The sequence below is a fragment of the Pygocentrus nattereri genome, chromosome 21 (assembly GCF_015220715.1).
Source record: "Pygocentrus nattereri isolate fPygNat1 chromosome 21, fPygNat1.pri, whole genome shotgun sequence".
Lineage (NCBI taxonomy): Eukaryota > Metazoa > Chordata > Actinopteri > Characiformes > Serrasalmidae > Pygocentrus > Pygocentrus nattereri.
The window spans coordinates 6,997,170-7,020,847 of NC_051231.1; the positions used below are offsets into that span (position 1 = coordinate 6,997,170).

The following is a 23,678-nucleotide window of genomic DNA, read 5'->3' on the forward strand; positions in this document are numbered from 1 at the left end:
TGGAGATCAGCGAAGTCTGCGCAGAACAATGTGAAACCTACGTTGCTACGTTACCCGCGTCCCACGGATGTAGCGTACCCACAATCCGGAATACGGTTCGCGGCGTTAGTTGGCTAAGTTAGTTTAGCCTTCGAAGTTGAGGTGAACGGAGAAGCAATTTGGTCTTCGACTATGGCCTTGCGAGGGTCAGAGGAGGTCGAGGAGCAAATGGAAGAAGCAGAACACTCAGAGGACAGGGAGCTGAGAGTGTCCCCGGCCGAGGAAATGCCCGCCGACGGGCCTGGAGAGGAGGAACCGGAGCAGTTGCTGCTACCGTGGGACCGATTCTCCGCCTGGCTGCACTGCATCTGTGTGGTCGGATTCGACCTAGAGCTCGGACAGGCGGTGGAGGTAGGTTAGCCACATTTGCGTTGTAATATGAACTGTTTAAACATGCACCATCTGGTAAGCTGTAACCACGGGTTACGTGCCTCGGTCAGTGGCCTGGTTAGCAGGCTAGCTGAACACATAACTGGACACTAGACAGCTAACGCTAGCCGACCAGCAGACTTTCAGCAGCACTAATAGACACCATGTTAATAAAAATCTCTGTGGCAATGCGTATTGGCAGCTGTTAGTTAGGTAATGTTGTCCTTTATCGTAGCCCTCTTTATGTTAGCTTAGCTGCGTTAGCGAAAACAAACACGCACACAAGTTTGTATTCCTGTCTTTGTGGGGTATTGTCATTTCTGTGTTATTGTAGCTAAATGTTGCTGTGCTACACAAAACCCCACCATAAACCTAGTCTCAGGAGTCAAATGAAAAGCTTTGGTCTCTTACTTTTTATCCAAAAAATGCTTGATATAAATGAAATCAAGTAGGCCAGCCAGGCAAACAATGTCAAACTGCTCGTGTTTTCAATCATGTTCATGTCATTTGGTCCTGGTAGAACTTGTAAACAATTCAGTCAAGTCTCCATTACCTGACCTAAAGAGTATATAGTCTGTTTTTTGTGTCAAAATCGTCTTCTGAAGACAAGTGTTTGGCTTCATTTATCAATATATTTGATTCATTTGTACATGCCAACCTCTCGTTTTCTCTTAAACGGATTTGGCCACTGTGCGTTTAGGGCTGGTGTATGTAAATAACCTCTGTTCTGAATGGCTGGCCTCATGCAGAAAGCAGTCTGGGCCGCAACTCTCCTTATAACATCAACGTTAATAGACGTGCCTAAACTGCTCTAGGCCGCATAGGTGAATATGTAAATATGCTGGCTGTCATGGCATTAAGAAAGCAGTTAATTCACCACAGGCTGTTATTGCAATATAGTTTGGACCTGGTTAGAACGGTACGCAATTCACTTTTCTGTAATATAGGCATTTATTGCTGAAACTGCTTTGAACAACGAAGCAGTCAGTTCACTTGTCTGTCATACCTGATGATGTACCATAACGCTTCTAGGATAAGATAGTAACTCCTTTTACCTTTTTGAGTCTTAATGGTCTCCTGATTTTGATCTTTTGCAGGTTATATACCCTCATCATTCAAAGCTCACAGAGAAAGAGGTAGGTAGAACTTATTTTTCTTAATTGTGATTTGCACTTTCACATTTAATCCAAATGTACTTGATCAGCCAAGACATGCATGATTTCCTAATTTTGCTTCTTTGAACTGGACTGGTTTGACCTGCTACATGGTAACCTGTGGTAAAACAAAATATGCAAAGCTCATACATTTTGTTCTATCTGTGCTCCCCGTACTCCGCCCCCCCTCCAATAACACTGGATTCTCTCTCCATTATGAGGTTGATAAGTAGTCAAAATACAAATATTGCTGTAGTCATGACATAAGCAAGCTAGCACTCCTGCGTGTTGCCACAACTTTACATGAAAGGAAGTCTTACATACTGTATTTCAAGGCAATTCAAGGCAACGTCAGCTACTCATACTCAAACCCTACTGCAGACCAATTCCTTCTGGGAGCTGCCTCACTGCACATTTTCACTAGTTACCAATCTTATAATGTAAGTTCATTGTGCAGCAGTGTTAGCTTGTATGTATGAAAATTTGTATTTTGACTGTTTTATTTTATTTATTATGTTTTCAGAAGGAAAAATGTACAAAGGACAAATCGTATCAACTTCAGAGCATATTTGTTTACTACAGTTTGGCAGAGGCATATGTGACTTCTGAGCTTTATGTCTGTCAAAACTAGGCATCTTGGTGCATCTTATCAGTGGATTGAGAGGGTGTCTTGTGCTATACATGCACCCACATTCAAATAACTGGACTTTTGAAACTCTTAAGTCTTTAAATTGTGTTGTATTTATGCCAAACGTGTATTACGTAAAGCCTTTATTGTATATAATTAGAGCACCGTAGATTCAAGACGTTTTAAACACACAAAACCACATAGAAAATCAAATTGAATCTTGACCTCAGAGTCATATGAAACCTGCAAATGTGTATCATTACATACCCACTTGCTTGACAAACATAATTGCTTTTCCATATTCCTTTTACATTTCAGAAAACAAGCATCTGCTACTTGTCATTCCCAGACTCCAACTCGGGTAAGCGATGTTTCTGCTATAAAAATGTCTGTTTTATTGTACGCCTCCTCCTGTAAACTGTGCAAATATCCCAACGCTGCCTCACTGGTGAGTCTAGGATGGTTCAGGACTGACTATACCTTACAGTTCTGCTGGGGCTCCAGACGTTTAGCCTAAGCCATGGACACAATACATGACTTTCGAAGTCGGTTGCTTCAGGTTGCTGTACCGTTCACACTAGATTGCTTGCTGTTTTGTGGAATTGTGAAGTCGTTGTGGTTTGCAAAGTACATGACTGAGTTACAGGGGGTCACGCATTACAAGATCTTTCACTGGCAGGAATCTTAGACGAGTCTGTCTGGTCTTCAGCTAAGTTTTGTCGCGAGAGCAGATGTGAAAATTGTCCCCAGGAATCATGCAATACCAGACAAGACGCGGGGTTTTATTTTTCGTTCTTTTCAAAAATAGATATGAACAAGAAGTTGTTTGTGCGATCAAGAAAAAACAAAGGAAAAAAGGAAAAATATTGGTGAGAGAACTTTAGTTGTAGCTATGCTTGTTATGTTGTGGGAACATGGTATTAGTTAGCATTGCTACTCATCAGAGTTGCTCATGATAAAGCTAGCAATCTCAGCAGAACTGAGCAGAAGCAAACCCCCCTGAAAGTTTCAGAATTCTCTTGCTTACTATGGATGTAGTTCCTGAAATGAATGCCTTTGTTTGTAAACATGGGAAGTATGATGATATTTGTTGTTGTTGTTGTTGTTGTGATAAATGGAGATAAATGACATTACATTATACCATGAGATGCATTTCTAAGCATATTTTGGAAATCTTCAGTACTTGAAGAGCACTGGGCAACTGCAGGTTTCAATAAAAAGAGAACATAAATAGGCCCCATTAATGAGATTTAGAATGTGCAACTTTTAAATAAAAATTTGTCGTTTTCAGTTTTTGATGCTACTAATTAACTGCAAAAGCGCTGTTTATTGTATATTTGTTCCAGCTTATTAAACCTCAGAAAAAAACAAAACATTGTGATGCTCATCATGAAAATATCTGAAAAATATCATTGTATTTGCCAAATTGCCCACGTCTCCTTGATGATAAATGAAAGGCTGCCGAAGACTCATTTCATGGTGATCTTTGGCTTATAATTCAGATGACCTTGGCCTGTTTGTGGTTAGCCTATTGATGTGCATTCAGCCTTAGCCAGTTTTAAAACATCAGACACCTTCATCAAGCATGTCTCTATGTAGCCAACCTTAATGATCGCTATTTACAGGAGTAGATCAATAAATCAGTCAAGAAGTGATTGCAGAAACAGTTGTACTGTTTAAAAGACTAGGCTGTGTCATGATCAGTAATGTACTCACTTACTTATGGAATAATCACTGTATGTAGTCATTTGATGTAATTACATTGATAATGTAATACATTTGCCTGACCACTGTCATAATGTCCCTACTGATAATGCCATACATTTTAAGGATATCAGTCAGTCCAATCAGTTAATAACGCATAACAAATTGGATTCATTGCGGTGATAAGCTGTTAGAAAATGATTGCTTCGGAAATGGAAAAATGTAGAACGTGATTAAAAATCACTTTAAATCCATCACATCGCTGGCGACTATTTCTTTATAAATATGCTGCTGTTTAGGGCTGCAAAGCAAAACAAAGTATTGGGAAGAGTCTCTATTTGGCTGTGCTGAATGGTTGCAATATCTTATAATATGAGTAAAGAAATGGTAGTGTGACTTGTAAACCTTGATGCTTCATGAGAGGTGTAATAGTATCAAGGTCCAGTGATCTGTTCAGTCTGTGAAAGATCATGTTGAGGTACCAGGCCAGTTAATTCTCTAGCTTTAAGTGCAGAACTGCATTTCTACCTTTCAGTGCATCCAATTGTTTGGCTCAATACGAGCGTCTCGATTACAAACATGTTGTCTTTGAACAATACGTTCAAAAGGCTGGAGCAAATAAAGTGCTTATTTTAGATGCTGCTTATGTTGCATGAACTGTAATAAAAACTAAACAAGCAAGCAGACAGTGAGGGTAGACCCTCCCTCCTCTCCTTCTTTACCTTGAAATCAGGCTCAGGAAAGAAAAGCATACTTACTGTATGTGTAAATCAATACATATTATAAAAAAATTTGCATAATCTATATTATTAAAGCTAAGCTGAAATGGAACCATTTATATGCTAACATAAAGCACATCTTTAGGCTGTCCTTAGAATCTCTTTAATGAAGGTCACCAACAGTGTAGTCTATGTATGCCTCATCCTCCCAAGCATAGATTATTTATAATGAGTGGCGGCTGTGGTGAAGAGGCTACTGGTTCATAATTAATTAGCTGTTATTAAATGAAAGCTTCTGACTTGCATTTGTTCTATTGATTGTGTTTGTTAAACAGGGTTTTCAAAGTACAGCATCTGTCTGTTCATTCTTAAATCCACAAAACTGGCTTCCCATGAATGCGTAAGAGATCTTGGAAAGTGTTAAATAAAAAAAGGGCATACGATATCTAAAAATCTTTTATTTTACTCTTGGAAGCACTGGGTTATAAGATGATGCCTCACGACAGGGTTGAAAAAGGTTCTCATATATATTAACCTAATTCAAAATGGTCTGCCAGTCAACAGTGGTCAGAAACTGGTAATTAATGGAAGATTGGAGGACGGCAAAACTGAGAACAAAGTCAAACAAGGCAGCTGAATATGTACATCTTTGGTTTTCAACCAATTTGTTTAAATAAAATGGACATTAATACATGCTGTATCAGTTTGTTGTGCAATTAAAATGGTGTTGTCTATTGTTGAGGTGTTTAAACATCATGAAAAAGCATTGAATTTTAGCTTGACACCATTTGAAAATGCTAGCTGCCATTAAAATAATGTTTAATGATGAATAGACCAATAGAAATGCTGCTGAACATGCCTGGAATAAAAGCTAGTCACATTTAACATATAAGAACATTTTGCCCTTTATGAGTAAAGTTACCGTTTCAGTGTGAGGGTTTACTACAACAGCAACAATATCCAGTATACAAGCATGGCCACTGTGGCTGCAGTACCTTTATTTGGGGGAAGATTAGAAGATATTAAATGAGAGAGCAGTTTCCCCCCTGAGCAAGTGAGTGTACTGTACCTTTTAAAACTCATTTAAAATGCCCACCTTAAGGACTGTGTTGCACCTTTGAGGGTACTTTATACCTTGGAGGTCAAAAATCTACCTACTGTGAAATGACCTAGTATGTTATGTCTATTTGTATGCTGCGTTGTCCAGCCCTGTTGTAGGATATTGGTGTTTAAGCAGTAGGATTTTACAGTCACAAATAACCAGCAGCTATTACTTGAGTAAATATACACACTGACTACATGAGCAGTAGTGTGTTTGTAGAGTGGTTAGTGTAGTATAGAGCCTAACCTCATTAATGAATAGGTGCTGATATCTGTGCTTGGAACTGTAAACCTTGCGTTGTAGTTATCCGCGGTGTTCCCCAGCCTCCCCTGCGTCATACTGATCCTCCTCTCATCTTACTGAAATGCGATAATGGAGCGTTCTTAGGGATGCTTTATGCCGTTACAAGGGAAACACGAGACAAAGGCACGGTCAAACCAAAGGGGGCAAAGTATAGATGTATCAGAAGATGTTTCAAGCATAAAAATTGCGTAAGTAATCGGAGATTGCAAAGCGTCCACAATCCAGCTCTCGTCTTGTAGGGCTTTAGTTCAGTGCAGTTTTATATTTATACCCGATTCAACTCCATAGTTGGTAGAGGGGTTGCAATACACAATTAAGGCCATAAGAGCAGCTCGTGCTTGGACTGAGCTTGGCCCTTTTGTGGCTGAAAACCAATCAAGAACGTGATCATAGTATATAAATAATTTTACTAGTTGTTATTGTTGTCTTGTATTGCTGCATGTATTATTCATGTTTTAAGCACTTGGTGAATGATTTTGTCTTTTCCTAACTGCCTAGTGACTGCAGTTGAAAATGATCTAAATTGGCTAAACTGGCACATTTATAGAAGTGTTTGTGTGTCGTCCCTGTAAAGCCAAACTGGATAAATGAAAGAAGTGCAGAGATATTTTGCTTTTATTTTTTTCAGTCAGTTCAAATACCAGAACAAGACTGTGAGCAGTGAACATGAGTAATTTTCTTACACAATAACTTTAAATTACAGAAAAAATATAAACGGGTTTGGATGCAGCTCAAGTTTTGTTTTTTTGTTTTTTTTCCTCCATGTGTCTTTTAAATATATTGCAGTAACTGTGGAAATCATTGCAGTTTGTCAGTAGGTCTGACCATTTTTAAAGCATAAAATTTGACCTAGTAATTATTCAGTTAACAGCACATTGTCTCATAACCCTAGGAGAAAACCGAACTGGACACTCCAGATCTCCAAGCAGATTGACCGCTTGTAACCATGTTAAGTGATGGTTCAGCATCTTATTGAAGATCCACAAAGAATATCAATACGCTGTAAACTCCCTACAAAGAGCCCAATTCTTGATTTTTTTTTTTTTTTTTTTTTTGTAATATAAATCTTATTTTTTAATTTAAATCTTTAATTTACTGGTGGGCATTGTTAAAGTTTCGAAGTTGTGATGTCACAAGCATTTACATACCACCCATTCACAGTAAAGTGGTAGATAATGTTATTAACAGTTGCAGTCTGTAGCAACATTATTGAAGCTGAAGGTGTGGAGAAAATGATGAAAAGTTCTTTTTATTTTTGTCACAGCCCTGAAGATGTCAGTCTAAAGTTTGCTCTGTGTTTCTGCTTGGAACTGCTTTTTGGACGAGACACAATACAGGGCAGTCAGTCAGAACAGAGGGCATTTGCATTTCAAGGCAAAAAGTAAATGGTAAACAGCAGCCTGATCATTTCCAAGGGATACAGGGAGGTGTTTGTAAAATGAATGATTGTTGTTTTACTGCATGAAACCACACAAATGTTCTGAGTGGACACGAAGGACATACAAAAAATGCAAGAACAGCATAGAATATGGCCCGTTTTGGCTTCATTATTCTGCTTTTATTGTTGTTGTTTTCTGTCATGTAAGCCAAAGGGCTTGCCTAGATCTTATTGCTTTTTCTTTGGTCGAGTGGCTGTTGGAGAAACTGCCTCCTGGGTGGGCCTGGAAGGACGTACGGAAACACTAGTGTACATTAGCTCTGTCGCTAGCACGCCGTGGGTGAGGCAGCCCGCTTATGTCGATGGAAAGGCATGCAGGTCGCCATGGCAACTGAGTTCTTGCCACCAGCGGATCTGAAGAAGTGTGCCTCTGTGCTGCTGCTGTGGCACATTACCCTCTGCTCGCTTTCCGCATTGATACGGAGACGGATCTGAGCAGGGAGCGCAGAGGGCAGCCAAAAGCAAACGGGGCTTTCTTATGGGTTCAAGATGTGTAATAAGTCTGACTCAGGCGATGATGTCTCATAGGTTTTTGGCCATGTGCTCGAGTTGTGCTTTTCTTTCTCGAAAGCACAAAAGCTGCGCGAGATTTTGTGCTCGCTGTACAGACATATTTCATTATATCACCAAATGTGCTGGCTCACTGTGCATATTCTCAGTTTATAGATTGTCCTAAGGTGTTAATTCTGTGATATTTTGTTCCCATTTTATCTTGCATTTTGTGCCAGTTCAGTTGAAAATGACCCAGGCTCTGCCCACAAATGAATACATTTTGTCAAGTTTACAGCATGTTGCAAAAATCTCACTCAACCTAATGAGACACGGTGTATGCAAAGGTTACGTAACACTGGCTTTCTGGTTTTAAATGCTATGCTACCGATCGTCGCAAGAGATATAACAATTCACAAAATTCAGAATTTAATTCGATAATCAAATCAGCATATTTTTATTAAACAGAAAAAAGTGGCTGAAAATGTGCCTACATTAAAGTCACTATATTAACGCTTAATTTGTCAGATTTTTATTACTAAAATATATATCTTTTATATATTATCATTCAACATTATGAAAGTACAATATTTAAACCAAATGCCGAGCTTTAAGATTAAGCTTTTAATGCTCAGGCTGACATTTTTGTTGTTTCTCATTTTTTGACATAATTTTGAAAATGCCTGTTGCTCTTTATATTGTATGTAAATTGCATGGTGAATGGACTATAAGAAACAGCCCAAAATTACTTGGAAAACATTCTGGTTCCATTGACTTACATTAAATGTTTTTTCCTTCTCCAGTAAAGTTACTATTTTGGAGATCGGAGTTTTGTTTTCAGTCAACAGCGATATTTTGTATTGTTACAGCCCTAGTTTTAGCTAATCAGTCTTTATAGACTGATTTATATTCACAATATGAGAATTACCATCAAGCTAACATTAGTGTGATTACATAAACAAACAAACAAACAAACAAAAAAAACGAACTGTGTGAGCTTTCACATGCGTGCCAAAAAATATCAATGGAAATTAATAAGGCTGTAAAATGTATTTTGACTAAAAACTAACTCTGCCACTCTAGACAGTTTCTCGTTAAGCTGAATGCACCAGTGTTGTGTAATGGTTGTTAAACTTGGCTGTAGTGGTTATGAAGGAATGCGTTTGTGGCCAGAGCATAGGATATACAAATTACCTAAGGTGTATAAAGAAGTTACAGATGTACGGTTTTTGTTCTTGTTTCTTGATTTCCGTCCAGAGGACTCAGCATTTCTTCTCGCTCAGTCAGGATGGTGCATGGTGTACACACTCTAAAAGGATCCCTCTTAGGCCTCCTCATAGCAGTGCACTGTTGCCATAGCCAGGACTGGGGATTGTTTATACATCACTTCTTAACAGACATAACTGTAGATGGGTCTTGCGTAGGAAGCTGTTCTCTCTCTCTTAGCTGCATCCAATAGGATTAGACTGCGGGCGTTGTGTAAATGCTGCTTTTTATAGACCACCCTAGTGTTGTGGAAAGAGTTAACCAGGAAGATGAGGTAATCCATCCGTCACGCCCTGAAGACTGACCCAGTAATCCTTCTCCTTGCGCACACACACACACCTACCCTGCTCCCGACACTTTGCCTACACATCAGTTTGTCGTCTCTGAATACATTTCTGCTAGAAAGGAACAACCTGGAGCTCAGAATCAGAACAGCCGAAGAAATGGACCTGAAATGAGCACCTTTTGACCTCTACAGCTTAGGCTACAGGCTAAAACCCAAGCCTGTATTAATAAAGACTTTCTGAACACTCACTTAGAACTTATTGTGCACTTGATTTTTGGTGTTTTTAGTTACAAAATCAGACCTCCGATCCTCGCTCCTACTCTGAGATGCTACATGAGCTGTGGTGCTGGAATGTAGGAGTGGCTGTGCACCGCAGGGACTGCTCTGCTCTCTGGTCCGACTTTTGACCCAATCAGATGATATTAGATGATGTCAGATTATTTTTTAATATTTATTATTGTATTTCACTTGCTTGATTACCTTCAAAGTGGGGGTGAGCTTATTTTCTTAAGCCACTTTTTGCAGTTTTCTATAGGGTCCTACTTGAATTTACATTCATTACTTAATTCATACCAATCAGAATTAGGGTGAAAATATTTAATTTTTTTTTTTGTCCTCTTCTTTTAATGGAAGTTAATGGGTATGATATAATATAAAAAATAATATAGAAAATAAAAATATATAAACTCCATACAAAATTTCTATATAAACCACTTTTAAATGCGCTAACCAGAAGCTAATATGTTAGCCTATACAGCAATACATTACGACACTGTGATGCAGTATGAAATGTTGTATTTAACACCTCTAATATTAACCCTAACCCCAGTGTTGTGGATTTGCTTATGTTGTCATGGCTTCAGTGCTGTCAGTCACCTTGTGGTCTGACACACCCACTCAGTCTGGTTCAGACAGTCCAATGAGTTTAGGTTTGATTTGTTTTAGTTCTTTTTAACAAGCTAGTCATCATACTGCTGTGACACTAATTATTTCAGCATTTTGATCATTATATTTATACATATAATAAATTCTTTGTCCACAGGCACAATGTTATCTATATTGATCTTTGTATTGTTTCTTTTTTTTTTTTATATAGCTCACTACAGTCCTTGTCAACCAAGCTTGCCGTCCCTGTGTATGAGCACGAGCAAATGTACAAGTATCGTGTTGACTAAACCTACTTCTGTTTGTGTTATAAATATTATGGGATGTGCAAGATAAACTTTGCTGTGGCTACTGTCAGCCACAAATAGCTGTTCCTTTCCCACAAACCAGCTCAATGGACTCGTGTGTACAAACGGAAAAATGTTTCGCTATGCCGGTTTGAGTTGTGGCATTCCACAGATGTGTGACTGGTGACTCCATTTGTTTCCCGTTTCCTCTTCCTGCTCCCAGGTTGCCTGGGAGACACGCAGTTCTGCTTCCGTTTCCGGCAAGCGGCGGGCAGGAAGTCGTCGCTGGGATGTTTTCTGGACCACTTTGACAGAGATGCGCCGGTCTGCCTCAAGGTCAGGGAGCAGAGGAAGCAAAAAATGTTTCTGCGAAAACAAACACATGTACTTTAACTGGTTGCTAAGGAAGATGGAAGATGGAAGACCATAAATTATACTTTTTTTTGTTGTTGTTATGAAATTACATATTTGTAGTACAAAGAATTTTTATTTTTGTTTTTTGTTTTTTGGGGAGTTTAAGATTTCGCAGTCATAGGCTGCATTTACACAGCAGGTAAAAATGGCCCAAATCCGATCTTTTTCCTCATTTGTGACACAGATTTCTGTGTCAGTGTGAACAGCAAATGTAGTGCTGAAATCCGACTTTTACGTCAGTTCAGTTGGACGTTTGTCATAATTTTGCGCTGCTGAGACTCAAACATTTAGGCTGATGTTTCTGTACCAAAAAAATAGAAGTTTGAACAGGTTTCCAACGAGGAGCCCGAGGCTGCAGCGTCAGAGAACAGTTTAAAAAATCTGAGGACACAAACCAAAGAAGTGGCAGAATAATGCACCGTTTTTATGGTGAACTGAAACACATTGTGTTATTTGTTATTAGACATCCCACACCTTTTGGATCCATAAATTATATGTGGGAGGTTCTGGATTCAGCCATTTAATTGTAATACAATCCAGAGCTGTTATTAGTAATATTCCTAGAAGGTATTTCTTAGGTCTTCCCTCTAGATCAGGGGTGTCAAACTGGATCCAGAAAGGGCCGGTGTGGGTGCAGGTTTTCATTCCAACCAAGCAGAAGCCACACCTGATTCCACCTGGTTAATTAGTTGATCCTGGCTTTAAAAAGACTATCAGGTACAGCTTCTGCTTGGTTAGAATGAAAACCTGCACCCACACCGGCCCTTTCTGGATCCAGTTTGACACCCCTGCTCTAGATTATCTGGTATTACTCCCAGTATTGCTACTCTAGGATCTTTTGCAATATTCTGCTGAAACATTTTGGACGACATTTGACTGAAATGTGTTTTTTCTTTGTTTTTTTGCTTTTAGAAAGACCAGGGTCATTTCTACGGCTATGTCTACTTCAGGCAGGTTCGAGATAAATCGCTGAAGAGGGGTTACTTTCAGAAGGTGAGCTGAAGGGGCTTTTATTTATATATATATATATATTTTTTTATTTTTATAAAACCTCTTTTTAGGGCAGGGAAGACCAGTCGTATCAGTAAAGGACCAGTGGCTGCAGGTTTTGATCCCACTGATTTAATTAGTCTGTCTCATACTAAATCTCAGATGCCCCTATTATCTATGTGGTGCACAGTGTGAGTTATGAAGTTTTGACTTCTTCATTCAAATAGTGCACAAGATGATATATAGTATATCTTTCAACCCTCAGCTTTTGTTTGTAAAAGTGTGTTCCTTGGTATGAAGTGCAGATTTTACACTAGCCCACTCCAGAGCATCCCATTCTGTATACACTGCTTTCCTATGAAGATTAAGCTGAGTAAACACATGTGACAGCAATTTGTGCATCTTCAAGCAGCTGAATACACTCATTAGAAAGGGTTGTCTAAACACTTTTGGACATGCAGTAAAGAAAGCATGCTTGTTTATTGTAAAAAATGGGTAATGATGGGTGTCCCTGATCTTTTGACGGGCAGTGTGGGCTTTCACATTTACACAGTGAGGTTACAGTTGAGCGGTATTAAAGCTACTGTAAAACACAAAAGCCACCAATCTCTCTGTCAGGCTTGACTCATCATGTTCAGTTCCATGACGGTTTTGCAGTTCCTACCCTTGAGAAACCTCAGTCTGCCCCGAAGCCAAGATCCACAGTTGAAGTGCAGTGTTAGAGCAAGTCTCAACAGCGCATGAAAGCGCCACGTCGCTGATTTTCATCAGTGTCAACTCTCTAAATATTAAGATGATTTGGAGTAGGAATGCGATTCTAGACCATCGCTAGTCAAGGTTATTCACACCCTGAGAATAGAAACACTGAGGGCAGACAAAGTATGGGGGTCGTGGAAGACTGTGTGATTCCTCTGGAAGAACGCATGAGTCACCCCTATGATACAATAATAATTAGTTTTCCTACTATGAGGTCTCTGCAGTAATGTAAATGGTTGTTATGTAACCTCCAGGCTGAGATCAGTGGTTCGGATTAGGATAAACCGCAAGCCGTGGAATTCACATGTCAACTGAAACATGGCTGGGCTTGGCATGATCAGCTCTGCCTCTTTTTCTCAGATTAAAACTGGACAGTATACCTTCTTAGTTGTTGCTACCTCTCTGTAGTTTTTTTTTTTTTTATATATAACAACTAGCACTAGCTTTTTTGGACTAATTGTTAATCCTCTAAACCCAGTGTTAGCTTTTTGTAAGTAATGTATTATTTTTACACTTGGTGCTAGCTTTGTTTTTGAGTAACAGGTTATGTTCTACATCTACTTTTTTTTTTTTTTAATTCAGTTTTAATAAAGGTTGATTTTCTGCACTTTTTTGAGAAGTGCTAAATGTAGAAAATCAACTTCTGCTCAAAAAAGCTAGTGCTAGTTGCAGATAAACAGGGCTAGATGTAGTAAATCAACTGTCACTCAACAAAAAAGCTAAAAGACTGCCAGACTTCACTGCAATGCCTCATTAAACACACCTGAATCAGCTCATTGGCTAATTAGTAAAGCATTCATGAACTGAATTCAGAGCGTTAGATGAGGGTAAACGCTGTTCTCCGCCACACTTTGGCCTGGAAGGTCCCCTGTTTGACATGCCTGGGCTTGGTGTGGAAAGACAACTTGGGGTAAACAAACACGTGTGGTAGTGACATTTGCACTACATTACATTCTTAGTAATACATTTTCTACACCTAATACTGCATTTTCTTTTGTAATAATTGATTTTCTGCGTCTAGTGCTATCTTTTTTGACTGGAGTAACCGGTTGATAGAGTAACAGAATGTTGAGTTTAATGTTGGTTGTACCCCACTGCCTAGTATCAGGATTAATATCTTGTTCATTTACTACGTTTTCTTGTCGTGTTTGTCTTTTTTGGCCGCAGTCTCTGGTTCTCATCAGCAAGCGACCTTACGTGGCCTTCTTCCACTCACTGCTGAAGCTCATTGCCCCAGAATACTTTGAGAAACAGGAGCCCTGTTTAGAAGCTGGTGAGTACAGTAAATTAGAGATGACAACAAGACGACACAGACAGCTTTGCTGGACTTCCACTTCAAGAAGTCAGTTATATCCTCACTGTCCTCTGCAGTATATCTGGTAAAATCATATTAATGGGCGTTGGTATACTAAGGGCAGTATTTTCTTTTTTTTTTTTTTTGTGCTTATTAGCTTGCAACGATATTGATCGGTGGTCGACGCCGAGTCCAGGGAAGATATTAACTCTCCCAATCATGGGTGTAGTTATGAAGGTAGCGCTCTAACTGCTTTTTTATTTTTATCCTTAACTGCTACACATCAATTAATTATCCGCACCATCTGTTTTTCTCAGCTACGTATTCCTACGTGTTATGACAAGCCAGGAACCTCGCAGCTTGTGCTGTCCACACCGGTAAGAAGAATGTTTGTCCTGACAAACCCATGACTGTGATCTAGAGCTTTGGTTTATATATCTAACCGTCTTTTAACCATTGCAGAGTGACAGTCTTGTGTCTATCGTGCTCCCTACAATCCATGAAGTGGACCTCTTCAGGTAAGATCAAGATGTTTTTCCTTCATATTTACTCTAATACATGGATGGCAACGCATTCACTAACCCACCTTCGGAGTCTTGGGTAATATCCGCTAAAAACAGCTTGTACTACCCCCTGCTGGTAGCTGTTGGAACGTACAGTGTTTCTGTCTTGGAAGGCTGCCATGTTGCTCTTTCCGTGACTGTAGTGTTTACATGCTTCTTATAGCTGGTTGCTGTGACACCACCAGCTCTAGAGTGAGCAACGGCTTACAGAAACGCTGCATTAGGAGGGATAACATGAAGGTCACTGTCTTTTGGGTAACTGGTTTGTATTACATGGGCCTTGTTATTTTTGATGGGGAAAAAAAATCCCATATTGAAAGGGAAGTGAGGATTTTTCAAAATTATGTTGGTGAGATGTAAGCAAAGTCATTGATTGTGGTTTGATGTGAAATGGAGCATTGCAGAGAAACTCAGATTACAGTGAGAGAGAGAGACCAGGATTTACGATGTCATTTCAGTTACATTTACAATCCAAAATGAGCAGTGAAACCGCACGTCTTCTGATGTTTCACATGTAGCGTGGTGAGAGTAAAATAGTAGCAAATTTTGCCTTACGGCAACATGCGTATTCCTGTGTATTGTGATGCTGTCGTACGCTGCACTACGGGCCAGAGAAATCACATTTGGGTTCCAGTGCATACAAGTTATATTGAGGAATTTTGAAGACCTCTTGACCACTTTTTTTTCCCCTTGTCTTCTCTGGTTCCTTTCTCCACCACTGTGAAAAGTTTCTCAGTTTCTCTTGCACAGAGCATCCGTTTTATTAGAAAAGGTTTTCATATGTCACTTATTTTTCTTTTCAAAAGTTGTTTTACCGTGTGTGTGTGTGAGTGTGAGATGTACAATACATATTGCAATATTTGGGGTTCAGACACAGTGGACCAGAGGTGCACTTACATTAGAAATATATTAAAAGCAAGCACACTTCCTAAATTGCTGTCAACTAGGCATCTGAATTCATCTTATTAGAATAGCTGAAAATGTGTATGTTATGCCTCTATTGTACTGCTATACACACATTTTCATCCAGTTCTCCTTGGACCTAAGATATAAATCACTGACTTTACTTTGACTGTACTTCCTTAAGTGTCTGGGTTTATTTCCATATTGATGAGGTGAGGGCAGAATAGCCATCCAATGACAGGAGAGACGCTACAGGATGTTATCTCTTCCCCCATGGCCTTCCTCCATCTGTTTCTTTCCTGCTGCCTTGAGTCGAGCTGAGGAACCAGACACTTAATAGGAGCCATCAGTGTTCTCAGCATCATCAGTATTCTCCTCATGAAGCAGACGGGCTTAACTCTCCCTGAGCCCCAGATATACTGAAAATCTCTTCGACTGAAATAGCACGGTTCACTGGCATAAGGAAAGGGCCGTGTCTTGTTTTTAAAGGAAGTGGCTGCAGGAAACATTAACAGAGTGCAGGAACTCATTTAGTAACAAGAATAATCTACTCTGCGTTCTCTTTTCTCTGTGCTGTAGGTGTTTCTATCCAGTCTTCTTTCACATTCAGATGTTGTGGGAGCTTGTGTTGCTGGGTGAAGCGCTGGTTGTCATGGCACCCTCACCAGCAGAGTCTTCAGACACTGTGCTGGCGTTAGTCAGGTGAGTTGAGGCCTGGATTTTGGGAGGCTCGCATGATCCGCATAGCTCCACACATTAGTAAAAGTTTTTAGTGGAAATGGTAGTTAGGGGGGAAAAAAAACAGATCTGCTCAGTTATATAGATGTCATACAGTGTTAGAAGTGAAAAGGAGTGCAGCATTTGGTTTTAACTAGACAAAACATCACAAAACGCTTACAGATTTTTCAGAAATTCTGCATAATTTGCTTGTTGGTATGTAAACAAAGTCGTTCTGAGCGGTTTAATGTAAAATGCTACATTGTAAAGAAACTTACCAACTTCAGTTTTCTTTACAGTTTTGGTGGGTTGGTGGATTTTTGTTTGCAAAAGTTTGGGCATCCCAGTCAAATAACGTTTTGTATGTAACATATAAAGAAAATAAAGCATGTGGCCTGTGCAACAGGTCTGGCACATTTTATATTTTATGTATTGTTTCTTTTGAGTGTGTTCTTTTTGACCGCATTTTAGTCAAAAATGTAATGTTGATAATGGTGAAATACTTTTAAATCCAAAAAAGTAAGTTATTTAAAATGCATAACATATTTTTAAAAATTTAGGCCAAAATGTCACCTAAAAATATTCAAGACAATGTCTCAGGCATCAGACAATGCATTCCTAACTCTTTCTTGTAATAAGTGAAGGAGCTATTAGAGATTTAGATTATCAAAGCTACAGATATGTTTCTCATCACCAACCCTGTGAACAGTTCTTCTTTAAACTATTATGCTTCTTCCCTGAGCTATTTTATGTTTATTTGAATGGTTTAACATGTCGACAGATCTTTGAGTAACAGACATTGCAGTGCATCTGAAAACCAAAACCTTACAGAAAACCTCATAGACCAGACCCACTAAAAACTCGCTAATGCTTAGTCACACACAAGGGTTCACCTTGGACAGGGCAGCCAGATGAGTTGGACTCAGTCTGTTGTTGTCCTGCAGAGGTCTGATTCATGCTCAGGGAAAGACCACAACTTCAGCTCAGATACAGTTAGACAACAAGGCGCTAATTGGGGAATAAGTGCTGCTTTTTTCATAGCTTTGCCAAACTTTGCAAAAAAAACTTCCAAAAATTTCAATATATATTCCAATTCCAATAATTTCAAAAATATTCAACATGAAGGGGTGCTTGAAAGGAATATTTAACCTATGAGTCCTGATGTGGGTGTAAATAGGGTAAGTTATTGATAAGCAGGTAGCAAGGGCAGCATTAAAGTTTAAAATCACTTAACAGTAATAATAATAATTAGTCCAATTTCTGAAGCGCCTTTCTGATACCTGAGGTTGCTTTACAGAGGCAGGCAAAAGAGTGGAAAAACCTTAAGCGAGCAGAAGAATGAAAGTACTGAGAAAAGAGGTAGGTTTTAAGCTGAGCTTTGAAGGAGGAAAGTGAGGGACAGTCATAGAGAGATTGCAGTAACGTTTTTATTTATTTATTTATTTATTTTAACTATTTAACTATTTAAACTGAAGTATTAGATACAAACGTGTTTTAGTACGTCAGTAATTTTTGGGAAATGATGAATTACAATGACCACTTTGACAAATATTTGTCATTCTCAATATTAAGTTTCTTAATGTTATACCGCTTTCTTGATTATTATACAGTGCAACTCCATTCATCATTCTGGACATTTCTAAAATGTCTGTTGTAAAAAAAAAAATTCAGCCTTTGTTTTTGTTAAACCTCTTGATTAAAAAAAACATCTTGATAGAGTCCATAACCAAACTGGTTTTATATTATTGAAGGTGTGTGTGTGTGTGTGTGTATGTATGTATATATGTGTGTGTGTGTGTGTGTGTGTGTATGTATGTGTGTATATATATATATATATATATATATATGTATATATATATATATATATATATATATATATATATATATATATATATATATATATATATATATATATATATATTTATTAAATATGTATATCAACACTTTTTTCCTCTCCTTCTTTTTTTGGTTTTATTTTATCAGCTGTGTTGCCCCATTGCGTTACTGCAGTGACTTCCGCCCCTACTTCACCATCCACGACAGTGAGTTCAAAGAGTACACGACCCGAACACAAGCTCCGTGAGTACACTGTGCCTGACCCCACACCTGCATCACAAGTCACTGGCCTCCTCTCAGAAATAGACTGAAATAGGAGGAACTACCTCGCTGCCTTTCACAGGAAGTGTTGCTACTTCACAGTGGTTAGATTTGAATATGTTTAGTGAGCAGCTTTGTTAAATTGCACAATGTAACATTGCCCTGAGAACTGACTTGCTATGAATATAAAAGTCCTCTGGAACTTCTTTGGCTAGAACAATGAGACATCCTCGCACATCTCACAGTAAGCCTTGTGACTGACAATAGAGCAGAATGACTGCCATTGATGTAGTCTAACACTATGCCTTACCTTTATTTGCAGTCTGTGCGGCTGTATAGGATTAGTCTATTAGAATTATTTTATGTTATATTTACATAGTCATCTGAAGGACACAGCCATGCCAAACTTCAGTCAGTCCTGGTGAAAAATGCATGTTTTTTTTTGGTTTTTTTTTTTCCTTATTTTTATTTTTTTTTTAATAAGTGAAAATAAGTTCTACTACTGGGAACATACCTCTGGACGTTGCGATGCACAGTTGTTGTTGTTTTTTTTTTTTGTTTTTTTTTTTTTAATGGAGTAAAAAAAATACAGCAATTATATCATTTTAATATGTTGAACTTGGCAAAATAAACAGAAATTGTGCACTGAAGTTAGCAGAAAATGTCATATTTAAGTTTGTTGACCCAGGCATGTTCAGACTTTTCTATACTACTTGTAATACCTAATTCCTTGTAATCTGATTTTATAGTATTGTGATTAATCTGTATGATATTTCTGAACTTGAAAAAGCAGCAAATGTTCTTATTTATTTTATATAATTAAGCAGCATCATTTACAATTTGTCTATGTATGTGTCCATGTAATGTTTGCAGACCGTCTGTCATTTTGGGCGTGACGAACCCTTTCTTCGCCAAAACTCTTCAGCACTGGCCTCACATTATTCGTATTGGAGACATGAAACAAACAGGTAACTTTTTTAAATTTTTCATTTTAAAATGATGGCTGACGCATCACATAAATAGGCAATAATTCAGTAAACCAATATATTATTTAAGAATATAATTTAGTCCAGTTGCAAATGGTATTTGTAATCCAACTATTCTTTTAACAACATTTTTTCAGATGTTAAATGTTAATGCAATTTTCTCTAGGAGAGATGGCCAAACAAATGAAAGTGAAGAAATTAAAGAATTTGAAGACTCTGGATTCTAAACCAGGTGACATGATCAATGTGACTATTAGATTTTCCCAATCAAAACAACAGGGCCAAACTTAAAGGGTCCATATCATGCAGAATAAAATTCCTCACTTTCTTAGAATGAGTTTGATGTACTGTGCAAACAGACCATATTTAATTTGTTTTTGTGATGTCACAGCCATGAACACATTTACATGTGTCCGCTTAGTCAGCCTACATCAGTTTAGCTCCGTCCATTCGTATTATTCAAATGTTAGAAAGAATGTTTCAACTTTAGTTGAGGCACAGCACAGGTCAGCGATCAAAATGGAGAGCAATTGCATTTTGGAAAATTATCATGTACTGCTGTTTATGTGACGCAAGCCTCCTACAAACTCAACAGGTGTATATACCGCATATAAGCCATTCCTGAACAAAGATGAAGAAATCATCAAGCAGCTGCAGAAGGTCAGCATGTTTTATCACCAACATTTTCTCATCTTTGGCAATTATTTCTATTAGCTGAGATGTTCTTATGTCTGTTTCTTTTAAATTCTCTTTCAGGGAGTTCAGCAGAAACGCCCTTCTGCAGCACAGAATGCCATCCTTCGGCGATATTTCTTGGAACTAACGCAGAGTTTCATAATTCCCTTGGTAAGAAATGCTTTTGTTGCCAGACATACAACACCCAGCGTGATGAACAGGATCACCATGTGCACAGCTCATAGCGGCAGCTCAGAAGTAGAGAATGAATGTGATGACTGTGTCCCGATGCACTACAGTTTTTTCTGTGAGCCTTACTGTTGGGCCACATGCATCGAAAGTGGTCATGGTCCACAAAAATCATTTTTCAAAGAATGGGTGGCAGATAACTGAGACATGTAATGCAACTGATTGGTCATGTAGATGTACTCTACCAGTCAAAAATTTAGATCCAATGTTTTCAATAATGTTTTTGTGGCAGATACATGAATAAATTTATTAGTGCTTAATAGGTTTTAAATGGCACCTTATTTGAAAAAGTGGTTGTCAGATCTTGAGGTTGATAACTTTACAAGAAATCACTATGAATACATTTGCTAAATTACTGTTAAGATATTGTTTAAAAGATAAAATAGCTTTATATTGTTCCTTAAAACCTACAATTATGAATGCAAACACCTAAAATAGCTTCTAGTGTTTATTATTTTAATTGACTGTAGCCATGTTTACATCCAGCCTAGTTTCAGACTGTGAAATTGGTTTATGAAGGTTTTTGAACTAGCAAAGGAATGTGGCATGTTGGAGATGAACAAAAATAGAAATTAAATAAATGCAAACAGAGGGGGACAATTGTTGCATCTCAGTGTTTTGTGATTTGAATTTTCAGGAGCGCTATGTTGCCAGCCTGATGCCTTTACAGAAGAGTATCTGCCCTTGGAAAGTAAGATGGGGTTCATATTTGCACCCATTGTCTTTAGTAACTTTGCACTGTCAAAAATACTTGCCTGTAAATTCTGACCATTCATGTCACTCTTTTTCCTCCTATGCCTTTCTTTTAACTGTCTTCTGTCAACACTCAGAGTCCTCCTCAGCTGAAGCCTTTTGTTCAGGACGAGTTTATGAAGACACTGGAAAAGGCTGGACCTCAGCTCACCTCACGCCTCAAAGGAGACTGGATAGGCCTTTATAGGTACAATGCAACGCCCATGGTCACTAGCTCTTCAGACAGCTGCAAAAACTTGAACTGCATATATGCTTCTTGTTCTCTATATATTGTTCCTTTTAACTTTCTATGTTCACATTTTCTTGCTATTTGTAAAGGACATTAATTATTTCATGCCTAAGGAAAACATTAAACCTGAACTGCATCTGATTTATACTTATTTCAAAAGTTTGTCTCAATCTTGTAACAATTTATTAGTTATAGGAAGTGTTTCCTTACTTGCCTGGAATGAAAGCCCTTTGTGGAGAAGATTAATAACCTTCTTGAACCCTGAATTTCGTCTAGTAAGTTTCCTTAACATTTCTCCACATGATCTGCCCTGCAGGCAGTTCCTCAAGTCACCCAACTTCGATGGCTGGTTCAGGAACCGAAGGAAAGAGATGACTCAGAAATTAGAGGCCCTGCACCTTGAAGCGCTTTGTGATGAGGTTCGAATAACCAAACATAGTAAACATGTTTTTCCCAAATAGAACATGCTTTGAAAGTGGTGGTGAATGATGACTAACTTTTTTTTCCAGGATCTCCAGTTGCGAATTCAAAAACACACAGAAGTGGAGACAGTCGACCTTGTACTAAAATTGAAGGACAAACTGGTTGGTATTTGTAGTCTCTCATTGGATTCAAACTTCACTTTGGTTTTAGTGTTTGTGTTTTGAGTTATGATGTCCACCACTGGATGTCACACTGGAACTATGAGGCTTATGAAGCTTATATAATTCTGTACACTAATTGGTGTTGTACAAACTGCACAAACTGTCAAAAATATCACACACTTTAAGTTTATGCAAAAAAAAAAAAGACTTTATTATTTTTACTACTGTTGTCAACCCTGCAGTGTATGTTTCTCCACAGACCTCTGGAACAGTGCATTGTTCTGTAGATCCACATAAGGATCCACATACTCTGTCTGTTGGGGAAAAATATTTCAATAAATTGAAAATTGCTGCTGTCACTAATTTTTCTTGATTACCAAACAACAGTATGTGGTTTAAGGCAAATTTGTTATGATTTAAGCATGCATATTGCACAAAGCTAATTGATGGGGGCACTATAGGCTTCTGTTATGTTAGCCTCATAGCATCATTACAAAAGTAAACTTTGTTCTTGGCTGATTTACAGACTACATTTTTGTAAGTATGATTTTTAACTAAACTTCTTCTTTAAAAGAAGGTTTTTACTTTGTCGTATATTTTTTCCTGCTCTCTTCCAGACACAGGCAGAGAGAGAGCAGCTGCCAGTTAGAGCAGGAACCCTGGCCAAACTTCAGACCCACATCGAGTCAGTCATCCTCACGCTTCCAGAAGACCTGCAGGGCATCCTGCACAAGCCTGTCAGCCCCTGACCTTAACAAAAACTACTGCGTAACCAAGGCCAAGAGGGGACAGCGGAGCTGATGACTGTGTTTTGGCGGCGGAGGCAAACCTGGCACCACCTCTGTGGATTTTAACTGGCTCTACTTTCAAGTGCAATTGTTTCCAATAGACCTGTGTGCCCTGGAGTGGGGCAATGCTGGCATTGCCGAAGCCCAGCAAAGATGAAATCGGTCTGATGACATTTGCCACGCTGTACGTAAGAGATTGTTTGCTTAGAGAGTGATGCACATTCTGTTAATTTCCTCATATTTATACTGTTTGTCTCTCACTGTGTGAGACTGACTTTGTTTTTGAGTTTATAAAACATGGCTGCCTGGAGAGAAACTGAGGTGTAGAGAAACCACAAGGAAGGCTACCAGCCAGATATTTAAGCCCTTAAATGAAATGTTAGAGGAGGAAGTGGTGAACGTATAGTAAAGCTGGCTTTTTCTAAAATTCCAGAAGTTAAGCTGCTGGCACATGTTCAGTTGTTTTATTGACTGGGGTATGCAGGTTTTCTGGGAATAGAGTAGGCCCAGCCCTAAAGATTTCCTTTGGATATGTCATATTGTTCATTTCAATAAGCTGAAGATTTGTTGATCTGCATCAAAAAACCTACCTGGTATGTGTCCACAGCATATGGCGCAGATGTCTCCCTTCACTCTCTTCACTAGTGCCTCGGTGCTTGAGGCAAATATTTCTGTATAGCATGTTAGACTTGTGTAGTTAAAATGGTTTTTTTTTTTTTTTTTTTTTCTTTTTCAGTCAGTTTAGAGTGGCATTCAATGATAAACGTTCCCGATCAGTCTTTTTTTTTTTTTTTTTTTTTTTTTTTTTTTTTTTTTTTTTTTTATACTACAGTCTGTTTTTTTTTAACTATATTCAACTACAATAATGGAAGCCAGCAAAGGTGTTGTGGCAGCTTCAAGAAGTAGGAACTGAAAGTAATTTTGTCCAGACAACGTTATGTAGGTCTATCTTCACTGTTCACAGACAATGGAAATTAGCATTTGCCTGTGCAGTTTGTATGGGCTGCTTCT

The 23,678-nt window shown here is 38.5% G+C and overlaps 1 protein-coding gene across 1 annotated transcript; it reads left to right on the forward strand.

The window, feature by feature from the left end:
- dennd6aa (DENN/MADD domain containing 6Aa) lies at window positions 1-23,438 on the forward strand. Its single transcript, XM_017704833.2, has 20 exons — window positions 1-390; window positions 1,506-1,544; window positions 2,509-2,551; window positions 10,893-11,005; window positions 11,996-12,076; window positions 13,997-14,102; window positions 14,281-14,360; window positions 14,441-14,500; window positions 14,586-14,641; window positions 16,169-16,291; window positions 18,290-18,385; window positions 19,277-19,371; window positions 19,556-19,621; window positions 19,985-20,049; window positions 20,146-20,235; window positions 20,951-21,004; window positions 21,144-21,253; window positions 21,612-21,714; window positions 21,805-21,879; window positions 22,497-23,438. The coding sequence occupies exons 1-20, from the start codon at window positions 172-174 to the stop codon at window positions 22,626-22,628; spliced, it is 1,806 nt and encodes a 601-aa protein (XP_017560322.1). The 5' UTR covers window positions 1-171; the 3' UTR covers window positions 22,629-23,438.
- The last annotated feature ends 240 nt before the right edge of the window (window positions 23,439-23,678 follow it).

Bases quoted from the DNA above. Each gene is read 5' to 3' on its own strand.
- dennd6aa (XM_017704833.2), top strand. From the start codon at position 172: ATGGCCTTGCGAGGGTCAGAGGAGGTCGAGGAGCAAATGGAAGAAGCA. The intron at 12,077-13,996 runs GTGAGCTGAAGG...TTTTGGCCGCAG, and splicing joins AGAGGGGTTACTTTCAGAAG to TCTCTGGTTCTCATCAGCAA. The intron at 19,622-19,984 runs GTGACATGATCA...CAAACTCAACAG, and splicing joins GACTCTGGATTCTAAACCAG to GTGTATATACCGCATATAAG.